At 46.3% G+C, this 17,071-nt stretch overlaps 1 protein-coding gene across 2 annotated transcripts in view; it reads right to left on the bottom strand.

The window, feature by feature from the left end:
• Window positions 1-206: 206 nt before the first annotated feature.
• The window catches only part of TLN1 (talin 1), a 136,082-nt gene continuing 119,217 nt past the window's right edge, over window positions 207-17,071 (bottom strand). For both annotated transcript variants that reach the window (XM_067464710.1, XM_067464711.1), the window contains 10 exons: window positions 16,221-16,337; window positions 14,475-14,660; window positions 12,601-12,708; window positions 11,277-11,382; window positions 9,674-9,798; window positions 7,354-7,479; window positions 7,158-7,220; window positions 5,701-5,883; window positions 1,410-1,538; window positions 207-1,247 (listed from right to left, as the gene is read on the bottom strand). In XM_067464710.1, coding sequence (XP_067320811.1) covers window positions 1,116-1,247; window positions 1,410-1,538; window positions 5,701-5,883; window positions 7,158-7,220; window positions 7,354-7,479; window positions 9,674-9,798; window positions 11,277-11,382; window positions 12,601-12,708; window positions 14,475-14,660; window positions 16,221-16,337 — 1,275 coding nt within the window. In that variant the 3' untranslated portion in view covers window positions 207-1,115. The remainder of the gene's footprint in view (window positions 1,248-1,409; window positions 1,539-5,700; window positions 5,884-7,157; window positions 7,221-7,353; window positions 7,480-9,673; window positions 9,799-11,276; window positions 11,383-12,600; window positions 12,709-14,474; window positions 14,661-16,220; window positions 16,338-17,071) is intronic.

Raw genomic sequence — 17,071 nt, 5'->3', positions numbered from 1 at the left:
CGGTCAACAAATGCAGTAAATAAATAAATAAATTGCTTGTATTGTTGTTGTTATTGCTTGTATTGTTGTATTGTGGGCTCGGCCTCATGTAAGCCGCACCGAGTCCCTTGGGAGATGGTAGCGGGGTATAAATAGAGTATTATTATTATTATTATTATTATTATTATTATTATTATTATTCTGCGTCCACCACAAGCACAGAGATGTTTCTGCAGGGAAACCCGTTTATTCAAGCAAAGCCTTCCTCGGCAACCATTACCCTCGCGCACTTCTGTGCCGACCTCCCCTCCCTCATCATCCTCATCATCCTCATTGTCCACATCATCATCATCACCATCATCCTCAACCCTCTCTTCCCTCCTCCCTGGTTCCCCGACAAAAAAAAAGAGCTTTTGAGAGGCAGCTTAACTGTAGTATCAAAATTACAAAAGGTGAGAAGCCTCAGCGGGTGAGGGTCTTGGAAAGGGGCCGCAAAGCGTGGTGAGATGAGATGGGGAGAGAGATGGGGGGGGGGGGCATTTGCAGCAAAGGGGTGAGTGAGGCAGGCCGGAAAGGAAGGGGGGGGGCACTTGGGAAAGCAGCAGAGGCACTTGGGAAGAAAGAGCAGCAGCACCGGCGGCAGAAAGGGGAGCACACGTATGGGGAGGGGGGCACAGAAGACATGCTTCCATCCTCTCCCCCCCTCCCCAAGCTCCCCTTGGATTAAGGCAAAACCATTGTCAAAATGGGTGGGTGGGTGAGGGAGGGAGAGAGAGAGAGGCAGCCCCTCCCATTGCACGATTCGGAGAGGACCCCCCCCCCCACCCCAAAAAAGGCACATGGAATATTCTGGAAAGAAAAGGCAAAGAGGGGAGGGGGAAGGGCTTGGATCCCCTCCAAAAAAAGGCAGTCCGGACTCACACGACCCCTTTGGACGGGGCGTAGTGGGGGGGGGGGGTGTCTTTGGGGCTTGTACAACAAGCAAGCCTTGGATGTGGGGCAGCAGGAGGAGCAGTCCGTGGGGCGCTCTGTGCGCCTGCCCTCCTGGCTCGGGCGGGTGGCATCCTTAAATAGGGGGGGCAGGCAGGCAGCGGTGACAGGGAAAGAGGGGGTGGGTGGGCGGTGTGCCCCCCCCCTCAGTTCTGCCCTTCGTCCCGCAGCTCCGAAGGCAGGAACTTGTACTGCTGCTGCCGGATCATGGCCAGCTTCTTGCGCGCCTCCTCCAGCTCCCGCTCCTTGCGCAGCATCTCCTCCTGCGCGGCAATGATCTGGGAATGGCAGGCGGGAAAGGCGTTTAGTCACTTCCGTCCCCCATGAAACCGCTTGAAGTTTTGGAGTTTGGTGTCAAATTTATGCGGACGACACCCAACTCTATGACTCCTTTCCACCGAATGCCAAGGAGGTTGTTGTGGTCCTGAACTGGTACTCACCTGCGCGATGCCGCCCACCATCTTCTCCTTCACCACCACCGTCTCGTTCTCGTGGTCCTGGAAAGCGGCCGCCTTCTGAGCCGCCTTCACCAGGTTGTCGGACGCTCGCTTCACGGCGTTGCCGGCCGCCTGCTCACCAAAAAAAGTGAAAGAGAGAGGACTCAGAGCAGTGTTTCTCAACCTTCCTAATGCCGTGACCCCTTAATACAGTTCCTCATGTTGTGGTGACCCCCCAAACATAGAATCATAGAATCATAGAATCATAGAATCAAAGAGTTGGAAGAGACCTCATGGGCCATCCATTCCAACCCCCTGCCAAGAAGCAGGAATATTGCATTCAAATCACCCCTGACAGATGGCCATCCAGCCTCTGCTTCAAAGCTTCCAAAGAAGGAGCCTCCACCACACTCTGGGGCAGAGAGTTCCACTGCTGAACGGCTCTCACAGTCAGGAAGTTCTTCCTAATGTTCAGATGGAATCTCCTCTCTTGTAGTTTGAAGCCATTGTTCCGCGTCCTAGTCTCCAAGGAAGCAGAAAACAAGCTTGCTCCCTCCTCCCTGTGGCTTCCTCTCACATATTTATACATGGTTATCATATCTCCTCTCAGCCTTCTCTTCTTCAGGCTAAACATGCCCAGTTCCCTAAGCCGCTCCTCATAGGGCTTGTTCTCCAGACCCATGATCATTTTGGTCGCTCTCCTCTGGACACATTCCAGCTTAGAGTCAATATCTCTCTTGAATTGTGGTGCCCAGAATTGGACACAGTATTCCAGGTGTGGTCTAACCAAAGCGGAATAGAGCATGGGGAGCATGACTTCCTTAGATCTAGACACTATGCTCCTCTTGATGCAGGCCAAAATCCCATTGGCTTTTTTTGCCGCCACATCACATTGTTGGCTCATGTTTAACTTGTTGTCCACGAGGACTCCAAGATCTTTTTCACACGTACATAAAAATATTTTAATTGCTACTTCGTAACTGTAATTTTGCTACTGTTATGAATTGTAAATATCCAATATGCAGGATGTATTTTCATTCACATTTGGCACAAATACCCCATACGCATTCAGAACTCTACCAACAATGGAATTAAACCAACTTGGCACACAGAACTTCCATGACCAACAGAAAATACTAGAAGGGATTGCTGGGCATCTGAGCTGGCGAACATTGAGCATGAGATTGACCTTATTGACTGTGATATATAATTGATTGTTTTAACTGCTATAACTGTTTTAATTGCTGTTTATATACGATTTTTGTACTATTGTGTAGGCATCGAATTGTGCCTTTTGCAAGCTGCCCTGAGTCCCCCCTCGGGGGTTGAGAAGGGCGGGGTAGAAATACGCGAAATAAATGAATAAATAAATAAATCGTCCTTGAGTTTTGGAGTTGTAGTTCACCTACATCCAGAGAGCACTGTGGACTCAAACAATGATGGATATGGACCGAACTTGGCACAAATACTCAATATGCCCAAAAGTGAACACTGGTGGAGTTAGGGGAAAAGAGAGCTTGATGTTTGGGAGTTGTAGTTGCTGGGATTTATAGTTCACCTACAATCAAAGAGCATTCTGAACCCCATCACCTGTAGAATTGGGCCAAACTTCCCACACAAAAGCCCAATGACCAACAGAAAATACTGCATCGGAGACCCCCTCACGACCCCCCCCAGGGGTCCCGACCCCCAGGTTAAGAAACACTGACTCAGAGGAAGGAAGGAAGAAATAATAATAATAATAATAATAATAATAATAAACCTTTATTTATACCCCGCTACCACCTCCCGCAGGTCTCGGTGCGGCTTACAAGAGGCCGAGCCCAAATACAACAACAATAAAACACAACGACAACAATACAACAGTAAAAACTCATAAACAAAGCAAAACAATAACAATAATATCACGACGCATTTAAAAACCTGTGGCAGGGCCAAATGTAATGATTAAAATAATTATTACATTAATAATAATAATAATAATAATAATAAAAATTTTAAAAATGCTGGGCATGTCAAAGTGAAATAGGATGGATATTTTAGGGATTGGTGGGCGTGCAGACAAACCTAACTCTCTCGTAAAGTGCATTTGGGACATATTGCTTGGGATTCCTTATTCTGGGAAGGCACCCTGGAACATCCATGTTTTCAAGCTCCTTCTAAAGACTGTCAGCGTTGGGGCATGCCTGATGTCCTTTGGGAGTGAGTTCCAGAGTCGTGGGGCCACCACCAAGAAGGCCCCGTCCCTCGTTCCCACCAATCGCGCTTGCAATGCAGGTGGGATTGAAAGCAGGGCTTCTCCAGATGAATGGAGGGAATGCGTGGGTTCATATATGGAAATGCGGTCACACAGGTAGATGGGTCCCAAACCGTTTAGGGCTTTGTAGGTAAGCACCTGCACCTTGAATTGGGCCCAGAAAATGAACGGCAGCCAGTGGAGCTCCTTAAACAGGAGGGTTGACCTCTCCCTGTAAGGAGCAGCAGTTAACAACCTGGCTGCCGCCCACTGGACCAACTGAAAGGATGGAAGGAAGGATTGACTAATGGACAGAGGAGGTAGAGTCTCAGCACAATGGATAAGTGGAGGGGCCACCGATACCAGGGTCCCCCCAGAAAGCCCCTCTGCTTCTTAGATTTATGTGGCTCAAGGTGTTTGGCTTCCTCTTGGCATAAAGAGGTCATCTCCTCCCACTTTGAGTCCCCTTGTAGAGAGAAAAAGTGGGTTATAAACAATTATATTCTCAACTCCAATGGGGACTCACATTATTATTATTATTATCATTATCATTATTATTATTATCATTATCATCATCATCAGGAGTTAGGGTGAAAGCCAGAGCTCAAGTGTGCTTTTTAAAACTGTGAGCTGAAAACAAGGTCAGCAGCTGTGCCATAAATCTCTGCTAACTGGGATAAGGACTCTGCAGTGTTTTGGATTAGAGCTAATTGCTTGCCTTGAGGACAGTTATGTCTCATGTGCAGTTCGAGGAGGATGCGAGAGAATTTATTCACTTAGCAGAGGTGTTTTGTGTGTTTACTTACCCCCGTGACATTGTCGTCCCACAATGGATAAAAGGGTCTTTGTGGATTTCCACAAAGACCCTTTTAATATTTTACCAGAGCACCTTCCCTCTCATTTCCTATCACAGGCTCATACACACACACATACATATACACACACAGACATACAGCACAGGCTCCACTGCCTCTGACCTCTTAGAGATGCCCCAATATGTACCCCCAAGTTCACATTAATTATCATTATCATCATCATCATCATCATCATCATCATCATCATCATCAGGAGTTGGGATGAAAGCCAGAACCCAAGTGTGCTTATTAAAGCGGTGAGCTGAAAACCGGGTCAGCAGCGTGCTATAAATCTCTGCTAACTGGGATAAGGACTCTGCAGTGTTTTGGATCAAAGCTAATTGCTTGATTTGAGGAGAGTTACTTCTCATATGAGAGAATTTATTCACTTAGCAGAGGTGTTTTGTGTGTTTACTTCCCCCCGCGACAGTGTTGTTCCATGGGATTTCTACAAAGACCCTTTTAATATCTTACCAGAGCTCCTTCTCTCTCATTTCCTACCACAGGCTCACACACACGCACATACATATACAGCACAGGCTCCACAGCCTCTGCCCTCTTAGAGATGCCCCAATATGTACCCCCAAGTTCACATTAATCATCATCATCATCCTCAGGAGTTAGGATGAAAGCCAGAGCTCAAGTGTGCTTATTAAAGCGGTGAGCTGAAAACAGGGTCAGCAGCTGTGCCATAAATCTCTGCTAACTGTGATAAGGACTCTGCAGTGTTCTGGATCAGAGCTAATTGCTTGCCTTGAGGAGAGTTACGTCTCATATGAGAGAATTTATTTACTTAGCTGTTTTGTGTGTTTACTTTCCCCCGCGACATTGTCGTTCCATGGGATTTCTACAAAGACCTTTTTGATATCTTAGCAGAGCACCTTTTCTCTCATTTCCTACCACAGGCTCACACAAACACACGTGTGCACATACATATACACACAGAGACATACAGCACAGGCTCCACAGCCCTCTGCCACCAATGTGTGCATTGGTATGCAGTTTTCTCTTAACTCTATGTTGTTTGAGTTTGTGGGAGGGACCACAGACTACGTGACCAGATCTGGGACTATTCAGACTGAGACTCCATTTTAGAAGTCAGTGTTGTGTTGTGTATAGTGTTGTACTGTCAATGTTAGTTATGCATAAGACACCCCAATATGTTCCCCCCCCAGGCGACCCCTCCCTCCGTCCCTGGGCCCACCTGCAGGCGCCGCATGGCTTCGGAGTCCTGGTCGGCCTTGACCTTGCAGGCCACCAGCAGCTGAGCCGTGGAGGCCGCCACTTGCTTGGCCGAAGAGATGAGCTTCTCCTCGCTGGCATGGCCCTGCACTGCTGCGTTGGCCGCCTCGCACAGGTTGTTCGTGGCCGCGGCCACCATCCGGGCCTTGATTGCGGGGGAGAAAGAGAGCGTGAGGAGGGGGAGAGGCCAAAAGGGGGGCTGGGGACCCCAATGCACATGGCAGCTCCTGTTGCTGCCATGTGCCTCTCTAGAGGTCTGGATCACAAAATTAAAAAAAAATTAAAATATCAGGTTGTTGAGGCCCTTTGCCCAAAGGGAGTGCAGACCATGGGATCACATCTGGGACTATTCAGACTGAGACTCTATTTTAGAAGTCAGTGTTGTGTTGTGCACAGTAATGTGTAGTCAATGTTAGTTATTTCTAGTCTCCATCCCAATCAGATCAAAACATCCTGGCATCCCCTGGGCAACGTCCTTGCAGATGGCCAATTCTCTCACACCAGAAGCGACTTGCAGTTTCTCAAGTCGCTCCTGACATGACAAAAAAAAAATCCCAATCCGAAACTAGAAAAAAGGAGATTTAAAATACAATAGTTTAATCTGCAGAAAATACACAGGGGTGGGTGTATTAGTCGAGCGCCCTATACCATTGCTTACTATATTGGATATGTGAGCATTGGTATGCATGCAGTTTTCTCTTAACTTTATGTTGTTTGAGTTTGTGGGAGGGACCGCAGACCACGTGACCAGATCTGGGACTATTCAGACTGAGACTCCATTTCCGAAGTCAGTGTTGTGTTGTGTATAGTGTTGTACAGCCAATGCTAGTTATGCATTAGACATAAGGCAGAGAAGAGACTGCCACAGAATGCCTTAGAGAACTTACTGTGTAAACTTCCAAATGATAAGCACTGAAATTTGTAAGTAAACATTATTTTTAACAAATACTACTTATTTTTGTCTCTTGAGAGCCTGATTTAAAACCAAATATATTTTATGGGAGAGCAGATGTTTTTGGGCACTGAAAGAAACAATGCTCTGCTATATATTTTGTGCATTGGCATATCTTTGTTCCTGACAGTTCAGAGAGATAACCAGGGATATCAGTCTAACAACTGAGAAACCCAATTGCCTTGCATGGATGCTAGGATATTTACCACTAAGGAGATGATTCACTCAAGCAAGTTTTTAACTCTTCTCAGGAAGATCAGACTTTTCAAAAGGGTGATGATTTTGCAAATGGCCGTGAATGCCAATTAATCTCCCAAAGGTCACGCTTCCAAAAGGCTGTGGAGATTCTGGTTTTCCAAAAGGTTATGATCTCAAAGGTCATCCTTTCCCCAAAAGGTCACGCCTTTCCAAAAGGATGGGTAAAAAGCAAAATTATATAAATACTGGTTCAAATATGGAACACTCACCGCTGAAATGAGGCCTTGGGACCACTGACCGTCGTCCAGAGCGTTGGCCGGAATGGCACCCACCTGGGAAGAAATGGAGGGAGGAATGGAAGGGGCAGGTGAGTCCCAGGTACTTCCAGGAGGAGGAGGAGAAAGCCCCGCCCCTAACACAGGTGAACCCACCCCCTCTCCAATACATAGACACACACAGACTGACCTTCCCTTGGGCCACCAGCTCCCTCTGGGCCGCCGATGCCGCCTTGACCAAGGCGCTGGTTGCCGCCGCGATGGACTTGGCCGCCTCCAGGATCTGCTCCTCAAAGTTCAGGCTCTCGTCCGCTTGCTGTCATTGGGGGGCAGAAATCCAAAATATGACAACAGAATATACCGTGCGCACTGACCCAGAGAGAGATCTACTTTTATACTGTCAGATCACATATGTGTGTGTGTAACCGGACAGTATAAAAGTAGAGTGTTTTAAAATACATGGCACACTCAAGCCAAGTAGAGCACTTCTGGATTTGCTTGTAATATACAGAAAGCGTTCCTAATGGTGTACACAAGACAACAAGCTATGGAAACGGTTGGTCTTGATTTCTGAAATATCAGATGGGAGTTGGGACCAAACTTTTGCCTCCATTGTGTAAAAAAGATATTTATATCCTTAATTATGTCATTTATAATCCCACTGGCCTGTGATCAAATGAAGCTCGCAAAAGCTGACCCATGAATGACCCATGCACCTGCAAAGACATTGTCCACTTTGGGGACGGAAATAACGATAGCTTCGCTTTTTCTGGACACAAAACAAAATGTTTCATACACAAAATTATTAAAAAATGTTGTATAAGCTTATATTCAGCCAATGTGTATGTAGTCCATATGAAAAACTAGCTGTACCTGCCATGCGTTGCTGTGGCCCACCTTCCTCTTTCTCTCCTTCTTTCTTTCTCTCCTTCCTTCTTTCCTTTTCCTTTCCTTCTCTCTTTCTTTCTTTCTCTTCCTCTTCCCTTCCTTCCCCTCCCTTTATCTTTCCATTTTTCTTTCTCTCCTGTTTTCCTTCTCTACCTATTCTTGGACTGCAACTCCCATCAGTCCTCCTGATCAATCTCTCTACCTACCTACCTACCTCTATCTATTTTATCTATCTGGAGGATTGCTGGGAGTTCCAGGGATTTCCTATCCCTGGGAGTCCATGGATAGGAAATAGGAAATATGCCAGGATTGGGATGCTCTCAAAGAAATCCAAGGAGAAGAAAGCTTGCATCTTGGAAGCAGCGCACTTGGATCCTCCTTGTAGCGAGGGAGAGAGACTATTACTTTTTTTAAGAGAACCTCTTTACTCTTATAATGATTCAGTTTCTTCTATTATATTAGCTGAGGCTTTCTGTGTGCTATTTAATCTTTGTACAGGCACTGAAACACACTTCTGTATAACAAAGTAACACAGTTTATTTATAACTTCTGGCTCCAATGCTTGTGGTTACATTTGCATTTTGTTGCAATCTTGAGGCTTACAGTCAGTGTAATATACTTGGTTTACTTTTCTGAAATAGACTTTCAATGTTTCACATTCACAAACAGGTTACTTGCTTAACATACTCTTGACTGAAATTATATTCTGACTAAAGCACCACTGGCTTTCTTTATGTTCCTAAAACTTGAGCTCTATTTAACTAACTGCTTCTATATATCAGAAGTCTTTAACACATCTTCATAACTGCTTATTTCTAACAGGAGTTCCTAACTCTTTTCTCTCACAGAAGCTCCTGTCTCTCACAAACCGCAATTCCTAACTACCTTCACAAACAGCAATTCCTAACTAATTCTTTTGTCTCTCTAACTGCCTATTTTTAAACCTTGGCTCCGCCCCTTTGGAATGTTTAGCTCTGCTCTCTCTCCAACTGTCATTTTGGCCAGCAACCTTTTCAAATCCTGGGCCTACGCTAATCTGCATATGACCAATTAGCTTCCATATGCAAATGAATCCTATCTCTGCTGTTGCTACCCTGTCTGTGCCTATTCTTCCCTATCTGCCATATGTAAACATAGAGCTATACACCAAAAATTTAACATAGAGTAGCAATTTCGCTACACTCCTCTCTTAAAGAGCCTGGTCTAGGGGATGCTGGGAGCTGTAGTCCAAGAGTGTGTGTTTTTCAATGTTTTTATGAGTGATGGTCACTCGTTGGCCTGATGGGTGTATTGTGTCCACATTTGGTGGTTTTTGAGTTATGTTAATCCCACAAATGATATTACACTTTTATTTATATAGATAAAGGAATTTCATGTTTAGGATCCCATCTAATGTATATTTTAAATGGTGATGATGATGCTTTTATTATGTTAGGCTGCTTTGAGTCCCATACCTGACATATAACAATGAAAACTGCCTTGCTCAAACCTATGGAGCAGGATAGCCCTGCCGCTGCCTGTGTCCACATGCATGGGGTGCCTCTCCGTTCTCCTGGCACTGGGGGCTATGGATCCCCACCAGGGAATGATTGGGTGTGTGTGTGTGTGTCTCCATGACCCACCTTGGGCTTGGCCCTGGGCTTCAGCTGCTCCAACTTCTTGGCCGCAGCCTCAATGGCCGCCGCTGCTCCCAGCAGTTCGTTCTCTGCAATGACCGTGGGGTCTTCGGGGTCCACCCACTCCGTTCCTGGAGGAGGAAGAGGAAGAGGAGGGGAGAGTGTGACTCCCCACAAACATGCACACACCATCCCACCAAAGCCGCTTGCAATGGTTGAGCAGGAGGTTAGGCTCCGCACACAGCCTACCAGGCCATTCCCATCCCTATGAGCCTTTTGTCAGGTAGAAAGAGGCTGTATTAGGTAGGAATGCGTTGCATGGAGCTCCAGTGTGGGTGAAAAATACAATTCTAATGTGCATGTGTTCACAGAAGAGTGCATTGAAGGGTTAAGAAAGCACAGATGTAGTCCTAAGGCCCTTTCACACAGCCAGAATATCAAGGCAGACAATCCACAATATCTGTTTTGAACAGGATTATCTGAGTCCACACGGCCATATAATCCAGTTTAATCCAGGGTCAGGATTAGAGAGTTTAGGATAAATCAGCCAGTCCAAGTCAGGGAAGGAGAAGGCTCAGGGAAAAAAAAAGGCAGTCTGATGAAGTACAATTAAGGACTAGTCAGAGGAAGGTTCTCAAGCTGCTGCTAAAGGCGCGGAGAAAGAGAACTGGAGGCTGTAGCCCCTCCCACTGGCTATATGCACTCTCGGGGGAGAGTGGGCGGGGCTACCACCAAAAATGTTTAATAATTTTGCTAGAAGGTTCCGAAGCTACTCTGCGCAGGTGCAGGAATAACCCATATGTGCGATTCACAGTTGACCACGATGGGAAAAATACAATTCTAATGTGCATGTGTTCACAGAAGAGTGCACTGAAGGGTTAAGAAAGCACAGGTGTGGTCCTAAGGCCCTTCCGCACAGCCAGAATATCAAGGCAGACAATCCACAATATCTGCTTTGAATTGGATTATCTGAGTCCACACTGCCATATAATCCAGTTTAATGTGGATTTTATTCAGCTGTGTGGAAGGAGCCCTAGAGAGACAGCCCAGTGAATTTCTCCCTGGAGGGAGACATGGGAGTGGCTTGCATGTAAGCTTCCTCTTGGCCATGCTCTTGCTCTCCGCCATCTTAGATAGCTGGCCATGATCTCTCTGCATCTGTAATCCATCATCATCCCTGTTGTGTGAGTGTCTTGCTATGTTTGTGAGTATCTCTGTATACTAATGGCAGATGTGTAAATAGTTGTATATAGTAACGACTGAAGAATAAAGCTCCAAAGGATGAAAGCCAGAGCTCAGGTGTGCTTATTCAAGTGGTGAGATACTAAACAAGGTCAGAGGCTGTGCTATAAAATCTCTGTTCACTGTGACCAAAACTCTGCAGTGTTTTGGATCGGAACTAACAGCTTGCCTTTGAGGGAGTCCGTCCTATTACGCAGCTAGAGAAGGATGTGAGAGGAGGAATTCACATGCCTACCCAGCAGAGGTGTTGTGCGTGTACTTACTCTCCATGCAATCATCCCATGACACTTTTGATTTTCCTCCAAAGCCCTGGTTTGAGGGAGAAAGAAGGCTACCCCCCCCCAAACAGCCCCCAGTTGAAACCCACCTTTCATGGCTTCTGCTGCCTGGATGAGTTCTGTGACGGATCCGGCCACCCGCTTGGAGTAGGCGGCCAACTGCTGCTTCAGATCGTGGCTCGGCTTCTGGAGGACCTGCCATTTGGGGAAAGGTGGAGGGGAGGAGGAGGGGTTGAGGTCCACTTGGGCAACGAATGCAACCCAAGGGTGTTTTGGGCCAACTTTGGCCTTCCCTCCAGGTGTTTTGGACTCCAATTCTCACAATTCCTAACAGCCTCAGGCCCCTTCGTTTTCCCCCTCAGCCACTTAAGACCTCACCTCTGAGGATGCTTGCCATAGATGCAGGCGAAACGTCAGGAGAAATGCCTCTAGAACATGGCCATATAGCCCGAAAAAACCCACAAAAACTGAGTGATTCCAGCCATGAAAGCCTTCGACAATACATTAAAACCTAAAAAACTAAAAAACCTTAAAAACTAAAAAAACTAAAAAAAGGTTTTGGCACTTCTCTAAAAGGCTATAAATGCCATTTTCTAAAAGATTATGATCTTAAAAAGGTCATGCTAAAATAAAAAAACTTTAAAAAAACTTATAAAACTAAGAAACCCTTAAAAAAAGGTTATGATCTCAAAAAGGTCATGCTAAACTAAAAAAAGTAAAAAAAAAACCTTTAAAAACCCTAAAAACAAAAAAAAACTTTAAAAGTTTTTGGCACTTCTCTAAAAGGCTATAAAAGCCATTTTCTAAAAGGTTATGATTTCAAAAAAGTAATGCTAAACTAAAAAAATTAAAACTAAAAAAAAAACCTTTAAAAACCTCTAAAAAATTAAAAAATAAAAACTAAAAGAAGGTTTGAAAATTGAGTTCCACATTAGATTTGATGGTGCATTAAACTTGAGTAAACACAGGTATTCCTCTACATGTGGAATTTCTACACCCAATACCAGGACCTTAGAAGTTCTGCCTTGCCTAGGGAACACGGCACCCGCACGCCATGGCACCCTATGTCACAACGCACACGCCAGAAGGAGAGTATCAAGGTGCTCGGGGTTCAGATCTGTGTTGAGGGCTCATACCGGGCTCGGCCACAGCAATGGCCCCATCCTGTGCTAGTCCCCCTCCTCCTTGTGCCCCTTTTGCCCCACACCGTGCTCGCACACACGGCAGGCCACGGCACACCATGCCAGGTGGCACACACTCCCATGCATGGCACACGCCGTACTCACCGGCTGCCCAGAAGAGGAGAGAAAGAAGGAAGGAAGAGGTAAGGAAGGAGGAAGGAAGGAAAGAAGGGAAGCCCCCACCGAGACCGAGCCCCACACCTCCCCACCGGATGAGACGGATGGCTCTTACCACCAGCACGTGCTCCAAGAGCTCCAGGTATCCGCTGGCGCACTCCTGGCCGAAGCGCAGGGCCCGGTGGCGCACCTCCCCGCTCACGTCCGGATGGTAGGCTGCCTCCTGCGGAGCAAGACCTCAGTGAGGAGCAGCCCCACAAAGGTGAGTGTGCTCACCACCCGTCCCCCAAACACACACACTGAAAGTGAAGACACTCTCAACCAAAGTGAGCTAGCTTTCTTTGGTCCATCTACTCTGACAATATGGGATAAAAGTAGGGGTTCACCCTTTCTTTTTCTGAAAACCTGGCAGAATATATGTTGTCTTCACTGTCCACATAAGAAACAAACATTAGAATGTATTAACTATGGAGAGCATTACAATTGCGGAAGGCAGACATGATTCCATTGCAAAATCAGAGTCATAGTCATGCAGTTATGCATCTGGGTGAGAATCCGTGCATAATTTTCCTTTAAAAGGGTCAAAATCTACCTTGAGAAGAGAAAGAGAATGTCAAAATAGGGTGTAAACAATGTGCAACATGTTCAGAATGGTAGTTTTCATGCTGGTGGGTATCTGATTCAACCGTTATACCTCACCAGAGGATTTACCCATCTGCTTTTATTATTGTTATTATTATTATTACTACTACTACTACTAGCTGTACCCGCCACCTTCCCTCTTTCTCTCCTTTCCCTTCTTCCTTCACTCCCTCTTTCCTTCCTTCCTTCCCATCTTTCCTTCTCTTCTTCCTTTCTCTTTCCTACCTCCCCCCTTTTTCTTTCTCTTCTGCTGTCTCTCTTTTCTTCCTTCTCTCTTTCCTTCTTTCCTTCCCTCCCTCTTTCTCATATTCCCCCTTCCTTCACTCCCTTTCCTTCCTTCTTTCCTTTTTCTTTCTTTCTCTCCTTACTTCCTTCTCTAACTTTCCTTCCATCCCCCTTTTTCTTTCCCTCCCTCTTTCTCTCCTTTCTTCCTTAGCTACCTCTTTCTTTCCTTCTCTCTTTCCTTCCATGCTTCCTTCTTCCTTTCCCTCCCTCTTTCTCTCCTTTCTTCCTTCTCTGCCTCTTTCCTTCCTTCTCTCTTTGCTTCCATGCTTCCTTCTCCCTTTCCTTCTTTCTTCCCCTCCCTCTTTCTCTCCATTCTTCCTTCTCTACCTCTTTCCTTCCTTCTCTTTTCTTCCATGCTTCCTTCTCCCTTTCCTTCTTTCTTTCCCTCCCTCTTTCTCTCCTTTCTCTATCTCTTTCCTTCCTTCTCTCTTTGCTTCCATGCTTCCTTCTCCCTTTCCTTCTTTCTTTCTTTCTTTCTTTCTTTCTTTCCCTCCCTCTTTCTTTTCTTTCTTTCTTTCTTTCTTTCTTTCTTTTTGTTCTCCCCTTCCCTCCCTCTTTCTTCCCTTTTTTCTGTAATGTCATTTAGCTTTTCATCATTTAGTTTTTTGGGGGCTTTTAAAGTCCTTTCTGCTGCGTTTTACAGTGTTTTTATGAGCGAAGGACATACATTGGGTTGTTAGGTGTCTTGTGTCCAAATTTGGTGTCAATTCCCCCAATGGTTTTTGAGTTCTGTTAATCCCACAAACGAACATTACATTTTTATTTATATTGATTTTACTGACACAAAAGCACAGTATGTCACAGCATATGAGATCTATATGCTGGATTCCGTATCAGAAAATCACAAATTATTATTATTATTATTATTATTATTATTATTATTATTATTATTGAATATACAAAGAATTAATCTTCTGCTGGTCTGCATGCATTGCCAAACCGTAACATCTTCCACCCCACATCCCAGGCAAGGAAGCCTTTGGGTCAAAAGTGTGCCCGCTTTGTCGCATTGCCTCTCACTTGCTTGGCCCCCTTCCACTCCCTTTGCCCCCTTCCACCCACCTTGCAAGAGCGCAGCATGTCGGCGATGGCGCGGCGGCTGAGGTTGGCGGTAGCGATCACGTCCTCTTGTCGGCACGAGTTGCCGGCCGCCACCGCCTTGGCTGTGGCCATGGTGATGCCTTTGGTCATGCGGATGAAGTCCTCGGGCGTGGAGGTCTTGGCGGGGGGCACCTGGGAGGAGAAGACCTGTGGCGGAGAAGAACGGAAAGGAAAGTGGCAGGGTGTCACACCTCAGAGTAGAACCACCTTGCTTAGGACACCAAATAGCACACCAGCAATAGTCATTATGGTTTATTAAAATAAAAGACCCTTGCGCTGTGCTACTCTGCTGCTGAGTGTGCATTCCCAGTGTGGAACACATCCCACCACACTAAAACAGTGGAAGTGGCTCTTAATGAGACATGCCGCATTATCACGAGGTGTCTGCGCCCTACACCACTGGACAAATTACACTGCTTAGCCGATATTGCACCACCTGACATCCACCGGGAAGTAGCAGCCAATAGTGAAAGGACCAAGGCAGAGACATCTCCAGCTCATCCCCTGTTTGGGTATCAACCAGCACATCAGCGACTTAAATCAAGACATAGTTTTCTAAGATCTACAGAGACACTCGCTGGAACACCCCAGCAAGCAAGAGTCCAAAAGTGGCAGGCTCAAACCCAGAACCTCAACCAAAGGCTGATACCAGATGAGAGACTCCCCCCTGGGCACACAGAGGACTGGGCGACCTGGAAGGCACTGAACAGACTGCTCTCTGGCACCACGAGATGCAGAGCCAACTTCAAGAAATGGGGCCACAAAGTGGAATCCACGACATGCGAGTGTGGAGAAGGGCAAACCACTGACCACCTGCTGCAATGCAAACTGAGCCCTGCCACATGATGCACAAGGGAGGACCTTTTTCTTGCGGCAACACCAGAGGCACTCCAAGGGGCAGATACTGCTCAAAGGACATTTAACCAACTACCAAACTCACAAGTTTTGCATTTTGTCTGTTTGTTTGCTTTGTTCTGTTAGAAATGTAATATAATGGACTGGTTGCTCTGACACGACAAATAAAATAAATAAAAATAAAAGATAAAAAGTTCAAAAGGCGAAAGTATATTTCAAAAGATCAATCCAAGGTAACATAGGCAACCAAGATCCATGAAGACACAAGCAAGGCAAAGTCCCATGAGAACATGACAAAGTCCTGAAACATGAGCATGAAAAGCTGCAAGATAAATCCAAAGTCTCTGGGTTGAAGCGGGAAGTTGCTCTGACACTGAAGCACATTCAAACAGGCTGTTTAATACTCTTTGGACAACATGAAGGTGTTCCTCTGGCCCCGAGCCTCCCTCTCTCACCTGCTAGTGATCCTGACACTCCTTCAAACCTTAAATTCCAACCGATCAGCTCAATCTAAACCTCCGGCTTCATCAAGGTCAATTCCCTCATTAGTGCTTTTCCCCTCATTATCAGGCTGAGAACTATCCTCCCTTCCTGAATCCTGCACCTGGCTCTCAGAAGTTTCACTTTACTGAGCGTCATCCCTTGCTGTGGGAAACAACTGAACTTCTGCCCCCTCTTCCTGGTCTTCATCTAACACAGGGACATCCTTGCTTTGCATCTGAATCTGAATCCCATCATCCCCACCAGAATCATTCACACTATCACTCTGTGATTCCAGCTGAGTCACAACACAGGGTCAGGCAGGAGTGGAGGGTCAGTGGTGGCATGAGGGAGGGAGGGAGGGTCACTCACGGCCAGCTCCTGGCGGATGTGCTCGATGGTGGCCTCCAGCGCCCGCGTGCCCTTGGTGGCCTCGTCCTCCACCGCCTTGACCGTCTTCAGCAGTGAGGTGACGTTGGTGACCATCACCTGCAAGGAACCCTGGAATTAACATGCATTTCGAGGGCCCTGAAACGGCCTCTTAGTTGCAATGCACACTGCAGGGTATCTTTAGGGAGGAAAGTGCAAAGCAAAGAGCGTAACTGAATTTGGCTGTTCGAGGAAGTCAATCCTCACAATATTGGAAAAGAAGTAGTGAGGAAGAAAGTATATTTTGTGCATACATGGTATGATGCTGCAGCAAAAGAGAAAGAAAAACCTTCCTGCTTATTCGGGAAAGAAAAAAAAGTCTCTGCGTGTTTTTTGTTGTTTGAGTAGAAAGAAACTCACTCACAACTGTCTGAGTGTCAGCTGCATTAAGATCACTTCTGGCCATAAGGCAGGGAGCTTTGAGATGGTTGAACAGAAGCTCTCCGAAGCTCTAGGTGCTCTTACTGCCGATGACAGGGAAAACCAGATGATCCCTAACCCATCTAAAACACAGACATGTGCCTTTCACCTTAAGAACAGACAAGCATCCCGAGCTCTGAGGATTATTACCTGGGAAGGAATCCCTCTGGAGCATTGCAGCGCACCCAAATCCCTGGGAGTCACCCTATACCGTGCTCTGACCTACAAGAAGCACTGCCTGAACATCAAGCAAAATGTGGGCACTAGAAACAATATCATACGAAAGCTGACTGACACAACCTGGGGATCACAACCAGATACAGTGAAGACATCTGCCTTTGCGCTATGCTACTCTGCTGCTGAGTACGCATGCC

The sequence above is a fragment of the Anolis sagrei genome, chromosome 2 (assembly GCF_037176765.1).
Source record: "Anolis sagrei isolate rAnoSag1 chromosome 2, rAnoSag1.mat, whole genome shotgun sequence".
NCBI classification, from domain to species: Eukaryota; Metazoa; Chordata; class Lepidosauria; order Squamata; family Dactyloidae; genus Anolis; species Anolis sagrei.
Note: the sequence above shows the minus strand (reverse complement) of the source record. Positions and strands in the feature narration are given on the sequence as shown.